The sequence below is a fragment of the Amia ocellicauda genome, chromosome 4 (assembly GCF_036373705.1).
Source record: "Amia ocellicauda isolate fAmiCal2 chromosome 4, fAmiCal2.hap1, whole genome shotgun sequence".
NCBI lineage: Eukaryota > Metazoa > Chordata > Actinopteri > Amiiformes > Amiidae > Amia > Amia ocellicauda.
In genome coordinates, this window is record NC_089853.1 from 37,699,462 (window position 1) to 37,707,558 (window position 8,097).

Sequence of the window (8,097 nt, forward strand, 5' to 3'; positions counted from 1 at the left end):
CACAAAAACAAATCCCAGCTCTGTAAACAAAAACACCCAAGCAAAACCAACTTTGAAAGCTGCTGCAATGTATGTATGTACAATATGCCACATAGATAGAAAGATATATAGATAGATAGACAGACACAGACAGGCAGATACAAAGATAAATAAATATAGATTGATAGACAGACAGAGATAGATAGATAGATAGATAGATAGATAGATAGATAGATAGATAAGTAGATAGGTACATAAACTATACCTGTATATTTACATTTTACAAATCTATTCTCTGAAATATCCACATGCTTTTATAGATCATCACAAATATTTCAGCAGTCATGTTAGCTGTCCAATGCAGTTCAGCACTTTGGGTTTTTCTATCACATCAGAAGGGGGGTCAGGCAGTGGAATCGAGGACATGAAGATCACTGATACAGCAAAGCCAGGGAATAAGCTGACAAGCACACACAAGTGTCTGACAGCTGGGATTTGTCAATTTACAAATTGATGCATTTCAAGTGACTTGAATAGACTAGAAGGTCTTCTTGCTTTTTCAGGTTGTTCAGTTGATTTGTTTTTGTCATGGTATTTTGCTATTCCAACTTTGCAGAGTCTCCTCTCTGGCCTACAGAGCAATGTGCTGTCTCTCAGGCTGTCAGTCACAAACACAGACAAACATGTACACCGGCCCAGAATGACACCGGCGACTCCTGCAGTGCCTGTCAGAAAAGCAAGGCCTCCCACAGTGCACTGCAGACACAGGGCCAAACACAGACTCTCTCCTGTAATCACTGACCACAGGGAACCACTGTCGCTGAACTGTTACTCTCCCAGGTGCCACAGACGTAGGCCTTAAGCACACTGCAGTGCCAATCTCAGACCGGGAGCTGCTGTCCCCAGAGGATCAGTGAAAGCCAGGCAGTGCCCAGTGCTGTAGAAATTATCAGATAAAAGATGTTCTGATTCAACTTAAACAGCTTTCAATATCAATTACATTGCAGTAGAAAACACATGACTGGCACACACCATCAAACCACCGGCTGAGCACTGCCAGACTGCTGGGTGATAGCCAGCATGGGCATCCCTTGGCAGAAATCACCCAGTTGAAAGATCGGTCTGTGCTTTCAATCACACAAACTGAACTTTACATGAACAAGAGAGCTTTCAAGACATAACATCCCATCTTTCATCAGAGAAATAAGCTACCTGCTGAGTGTGCCAGCTCTGAGGCAGCAGGAGAGATCCAGATCCCTCTCATTCTCTCTCTCCCCTTCTCTTTTTCTCTCTCATCTGACCAGATGTGTGTACTTAGACTAATCAGCCTACTCATCTCTGACCTCCTGCTCACCTGGCCAGCTGCTCTCCTCCATTCACACCTCTCTTCACTGTGGCATTATGTCAACCCCAGATGAAGGATACAGGGCTCTGCAGGAAGTCCTTACCACCATTTCAGAATTACACATTTTACACAAACACACACTTTTACCCATTTCTCTCTCTATCTTGCTCTCCATTATTCTAAGCCTCAAGACGGCTTGAAAATTATTTGACTGAAATAAAAGATCTTTGGTATATTATATTATAAATGTTACAAACAAAGGAGATTGATTTTCTATTTCTAGGACAGAGCTAAGTTAGAATATCTAAAGCTGAAGTTGTTTCTTTCTAATGCAGAAATTTGGAGTCACTCAGCACCTCAGGAGATCTCACTTTGTATATGGGACTAATCCCCCAAAGCCATTTTCTGGTCTATATAAACACTTGCAGCCGAAGACCAGTTTAATCCTCTTCGTACTGAATGCGGAGCGATGAGTGCTGCCTCTTTTATTTATTATCCTCCATCTATTTGTTATCAGATCAGGCAGATTAAAAATGAAGATGCTCGTCATGCTGGTGTGAGTTTCAAACTGAGCTGCAGAAAATGATGTCACGCATTCTGGAGCAGAGTTAGTCACTAAATCCCAAAACCTGCACAGGCTGTTTGATCTCCAGTAAGATACAGCTGTGTGGCACTACAGCTTCTCTGCCTTTAACTGGTATGAATGAAATTAAATATAGCATTCTTCCATAAAAAATTATCTGCTTCATCCATTTGCAAATGCTAGTCTGTGCTGAAAAACCTTTATGTTGAATTTGTGAGAAAAGGTGACAGGTCTCTCCTTGTCCACTGGTTTGCTGTGCTGTGGAAGAGGAGTTTCTGACTGACCGAGTGTGTTTGTGCCTTTCTGCTCTGTGTGTCCTGCAGGGCAGAGCCCCAGCAATGAACTCCTCTTGCTGCAACTCTTCTGGTCTGCCGGTTCGGGACTCCTTCAACGCGGCACTGGCCAAGAACCTCATTGTGGTTCTGCTCTGCACGGGCATTAACTACATAAACAGCTCGCTGGTGTTCACCTTCTTCCAGAGCCAGACGTTCCGTGAAAACCCACGCTACGTGCTGTTCATTCATATGGTGCTGAACGACATGATCCAGCTGTCCATCGCCGGAGCGCTGCACGTGGTGAGCTACGTCTTCTACACCATCAATGTCTCGCTGTGCTGCTTGCTCCTGATGGTGGCCATCTTCACCACGCTCAACACCCCCCTGAACTTGGCAGGCATGGCCGTGGAGCGCTACATTGCCATCTGCGACCCGCTGCGCCACTCCCAGATCTGCACCGTGCGCCGCACCTACACCCTTATCGCCCTCATCTGGGTGGGGGGGGCCTTGCCCATCCTTCCTGACCTGTTCGTGCTCCTGGCCACCGAACCTGCCTCCTTCTTCCACTCCACCATCTTGTGCAGCCGCGACTATGTATTCCGCCACCCCTACCTGCTGCAGAAGAAAAACGTCTCACACATGGTGTACCTATCCCTTGTCTGGCTCACCCTCACCTACACCTACTTCAGGATCCTGTTTGCAGCCAAGGCGGCCAGCGCGGATGCCAGGAGGGCCCGCAACACCATCCTGCTCCACGCCGCCCAGCTCCTGATGTGCATGTTCACTTACATCGGGCCCCTGCTGGACACCCTGCTCCTGGACATCTTCCCCAGCCACCTGCTGGAGATACGCTTCACCAGCTACCTGATCGTGCACATCCTGCCACGCTTCCTGAGTCCCATCATCTACGGCATGAGAGACCAGGCCTTCCGGAAACATCTAAAGCACCACCTTCTGTGTACCATCTGCCTGTCCAGGGCTCCCAGAAGAGTCTCAGTCAAAAAACATTCCGCAAACATCCCGTCCACCTAGGTCAGTGTGTTCAATGTGAATGCAGTATTTCTCCAGGGGGTCAGCTAGAGCAGCGCAGCCATAGGGGGCCTGGGGCAGGGGGGCCATCCAGCACAAATACACACTTGCACTCTCATGAAAGGTGTAAATCTCCATAGGTGTTCAAGTTCATTACTCCTCACATTTTTTAACTTGTTTATTTGTATCTGTGAAAGAAGTTACTTGTATAAAAATATATTTCTTATTTTCCTATTCCTCAATTTGAATGCCACACATTTCAATGTATGCCCTGCTGATGCTTCAGATTACTTAGGCTGAAGATCTGTGTTTTCTTGCACCACAGAAGCATATTAAACTAAAATATCCCATGGTATAAATTGCACTGGTTATTTATTAAATTGATTCAAGCAATGTTTGAAAAGGCACTATGTTTCTCAGGTCACTTCACAAAAGTGAGTAAAGATAGATATTTTATCTTTATGTGCTTGAATCTGAGAGAGTAAAGATGAGTAGTTCCAGTCAAACTGAGGAGAGCTGCTTTTTCTCTGCTACTTCCCAGTATGTTTGTGTCCAGTAATTTGGTTGCTTCTCTGAGCTCAAAGCTACTGCAGCTGATGTCCAAAGTGTGTGAACAGTCTGTTAACACACTCTAGGGATGTCAAACACACATGAGCAGTGTCTGCACCTGTGATGATAAACTTAATCGAGGCCTGTCCTGACTGCACTGAAAATCACCCTCATAAATTCAGCAAAGTAATTAGTATAACTTAAATGTATCAAAGCACTGAACGGTATTTCTGGTAGAGGCCACTATACCAAATAAAAACTGATTGATTTAATGATTTTGTAGTTGATTTTGTAGTTGAATGTGGCCTGAATGCCTGTCAGATCCTGTTTGGCAAGCCCTGCACAGCACAACTTCTTGAAAATCGTGCAGACAACACACTACACACTAAACAATAAGCCAACCCACTGGACAAATACAGAGGGGTAAGACAAGTGTATGATAAATGTATCTGGCCAGTTAAAGGTATAGATGAGTTTTGAAGTGAACTATAAAAGTCACAGCACAGTGATCAGCTTCCTGATATTGATCAGACACATTTCTCGGTTTCAGGGTGATAAGAAAAACAAAGCTGGTCAAAGATGTGAATAAATATCATGGCTTGGCAGGAAGTGAAGTGACTGGTACAGAATGTAGATTTGAATTAACTGAATGCCTATCCGCAGCTCCGGCCCTGCGCTATATTTAATATAGCTGAGCCAGATTAATGAGCACCTATATTGTACAAGCCGGTGGGATTTTGTACCACATTACTGCACTCCCTGGGTGCTAATTATACTCAGATTCTTCTCCTATCAGTGATCATATCATAATCAATTAAGGGTCTTTGAAATCCTTTATAAATAGGTTTTACACCCAGAATGGTGCATCGCTGCAATCCATCAGGAGCCAGGTAGGCGACCTCTCATTATTGCCCATTCGCAAGACTTTCATGTAGAGGATGTTGCCTTTCAATCTGAGATATCTCAGATATCTTCTTCTCACATGAAGGATAGAAGAACATTACTTTAGAAGAAAGGATGAACCATCTCAATTTGCTCACACCTCTCTGTCTACCGGGGACGCCTGTTTTTGGGGATAATCAGTCAGTGATGAGCGATCTACTAATTTTCTTTCTACAGTACATTTCCAGAAGCTATATTTATTATTTATGAGTGTGGCACTTTGCATTGCATTTCTGACAAGATCAGCCAATAATTGAATATACAATACATATCATCTTCTGAGGTAAGGAATCAGACTAGAAATAAAAATACTAACTATCTAAAACAAATAAAGTAAAAAATAAAAGAACTGGGGCAGGAGCATTGAGTTTGACTTCATTTAAAGTATTTAAAGGTGTGTTTCAGGTGGTATAAGGAAATGCTTTACAAATACACCCTTGGAAAATGTATTGCTAGCTAGTGTAATAAAAATAATTTATTAAAAAAGACATTGATCATATTTGATATAATACTTTGAAAAGCTTGTAAGATGCATTTAATGATGTTTGCTTATATCTGGAATTGGCAGAAAGCTCTGAACAAGAAGACAGGAAAGTCACTACAGATCAAAAACAATAGATTTCCAACAGATTATCAATTTATTAGACTTAATTTTATTTTTGGGAGGAAAAAAACATAGACATTTAGTTTTTTTTCCAAATTAAAGCTAGGAACCCAAAAGACTGCATTTTAATCAAACTTCAACCTGATTTATCCATAAAATAATAATACTAATACTAATACTACTACTACTACTACTACTACTACTACTACTACTACTACTACTACTACTACTAATAATAATAATAATAATAATCTTGCATCTCTATTTAGCTTTTGGAGCTCTTCTACATATTACAGTATTTCTAGGTGAGCTCTGGTTCAGTCATCAGTTCATTAATACATTTAATAATTGGAATCTTTTGTCCAGGTTTCAGTTTGTGGAGAGAGAGAGGGAGGGAGGCTGTGAAGAATGAACTCCACTGCCAATCTGTCGTACCTGGCGGAGGCAGCAACTGGGCAGGAGCGGGAGACTTTTGCCACGGCCTTTGTGAAGAACCTGCTGCTGGTGCTGGTGTGGCTGCTGCTGAGCTACATCAACGGCAGCTTGGTGCTCACTTTCTTCAGGAGCCAGCTGTTCTACGAGGACCCGCGCTACGTCCTGTTCATCCACATGGTGGTGAACGACGCCGTGCAGCTGACGATCACTGTGACGCTGCACATCCTCAGCTACGTCTTCTACGCCATCAATGTCTCCTTCTGCTGCTTCTTCATCCTGATTGCCGTCTTCACCACCAGGAACACCCCCCTGAACCTGGCTGGCATGGCCTTGGAGCGCTACATCGCCATCTGCAATCCACTGCGCCACTCCCAGATCTGCACCGTGCGCCGTACCTACAGCCTCATCGCTCTCATCTGGGTGTTGGGGGCAGCCCCGGACATCACTGACCTATTCATCACCTTGGCCACCGAGTCCATGGCCTTCTTCCATTCCTCTGTATTGTGCCTGCGCCAAAACATTTTCAAGGACCCCAGACTGACCTACAAGCGGCAGACATTTGATGGGCTGTACTTTGCCTTCGTCTTCCTCACGCTCATCTACACCTACCTGTGCATCCTCTTCACGGCCAAGGCCATGTCCACGGAGAGGACCTCGGCCAAGAGGGCGAGGAACACCATCCTGCTGCACGGCGTCCAGCTGCTCATGTGCCTTCTGTCCTACGTTTCCCCCTCGGTGGAGCTCGTCATCCTCATTATCTTCCCCGGGCACAACCGGGAGATCCGCTACGCCACCTACCTCATCGTCTACATCCTGCCCCGCTTCCTCAGCCCCATCATCTACGGCGTCCGAGATGAGAAGTTCAGGAAGCAGCTGAGCAGGTATTTCAGGTGTGGACGCTGCAGGGTTGTGCCGGGGAGGGAGAGCCACGTTGACGGCATCCCAGCCAGGAGCAGGTTCACAGCCCAACCGCTGCACACGTAGTCTAGCCGAAAGGGAGAACAGTCAAACAAACAAAGAATCGCTTTAAAATCCCTATTCTAACCTTGTTTATTTTATTTTTATTAGTAATTTAAAGTTGTAATAAAAAGTTAATCATTATAATAAGTAACTATGAACTCATTTATTTAATTATGTTATTATTTCATGATGATAATCATCTATTATTATTATTATTATTATTATTATTATTATTATTATTATTATTATTATTATTAGTCTAATTTGCTCAAATTAAGATTATACATTAACTCTTTAGGTTCATCCCCCACAACCCCCATAATACAGCTGTAAATAATGACGTGGTATAGGGTTGGCCGTGCACCGGTTCCAGAGCCCAGAGCCATCTCCAGCACCCGGAGCCGGAGCAGAGCTGGACAGTTTTTGTTAGTTGTTCTTCGGAGCCGGAGCAGAGCTGGAGCTGGCATTGCTGGAGCCGGAGTGGAGCTCATCGGAGCACTCCAGAGCCTGGAGCCAGAGCTGAGGTCATGGAGCTGCTCCACTCATTCCCCCCTTCATTAAATTCACCCAGATATTAAGTACAGTTTTCTTAAATTAACAAAATATATTCAGTTATGTGTTGGGGGTTATAAAATACAATCAGTTCCCACTCCAGCTACTAGTACATAAAACACTATTTTTTATTAATTGTAATTATATGACACCTTCACTTTCTTACTCTGTTCAAGAAGTGATTCTATAATCTCAGGGCACGTCTCTCGTGAACCACTTCCAAAAGAAGGAATGTCTATTTTAACTATCTACATACCAAATTCTTCATCTGCCTAAATTAATCTAATTTTATAGCCATCTGTTATCTGAAATGTCCTGACTTTAGTTTGTCCATAAGTTGGTTGCCAGGGAGTTAAGGGCTCATGCAGGAGTCATGCCCCCTGCACCTTGTTTGCCACTAGGGTTGCCACTTTTAAGATATGAAAATACCGGACCCCAGGAGGGGGGGCATTGCCGAAATGTAAACCGAAAGGGTGTGCTGGTGATTTGATGACGACGGGGGGAGGTTGAGGGCAAATTGTACATTGAATGTTATTGACATTGAATGTTTAACGACACATAGATTACAGTACTTAAAAAAACCGGACATCTTCCAAAAATACTGGACAGGGGGTCAAAGTACATACATTATATGGCCAAAAGTATGTAGACACCTGCTCGTCAAACATTTCATTCCAAAATCATGGACACTAAAAAGGAGTTGGTGAGTTGGTCCCCCCGTTAATGCAATAACAGCCTCCACTCTTTCCACTAGATGTTGGAGCATTGTTGAGGGGATTTGCTTCCATTTAGCCACAAGACTATTATTGAGGTTGGGCACTGATGTTGGGCGATTAGGCCTGGC

The 8,097-nt window shown here is 43.9% G+C and overlaps 2 protein-coding genes across 2 annotated transcripts; both read left to right on the forward strand.

Moving 5' to 3' along the window:
• Positions 1-2,245: 2,245 nt before the first annotated feature.
• LOC136748809 (odorant receptor 131-2-like) lies at positions 2,246-3,214 on the forward strand. The gene has a single exon (XM_066702856.1). It carries the CDS (start codon positions 2,246-2,248, stop codon positions 3,212-3,214), a length of 969 nt encoding a protein of 322 aa, XP_066558953.1.
• Positions 3,215-5,774: 2,560 nt separating this feature from the next.
• On the forward strand, positions 5,775-6,725 carry LOC136748810 (odorant receptor 131-2-like). The gene has a single exon (XM_066702858.1). It carries the CDS (start codon positions 5,916-5,918, stop codon positions 6,723-6,725), a length of 810 nt encoding a protein of 269 aa, XP_066558955.1. The 5' UTR covers positions 5,775-5,915.
• The last annotated feature ends 1,372 nt before the right edge of the window (positions 6,726-8,097 follow it).

Coding starts and splice junctions, on each gene's coding strand:
- LOC136748809 (XM_066702856.1), top strand. CDS start 2,246: ATGAACTCCTCTTGCTGCAACTCTTCTGGTCTGCCGGTTCGGGACTCC.
- LOC136748810 (XM_066702858.1), top strand. CDS start 5,916: ATGGTGGTGAACGACGCCGTGCAGCTGACGATCACTGTGACGCTGCAC.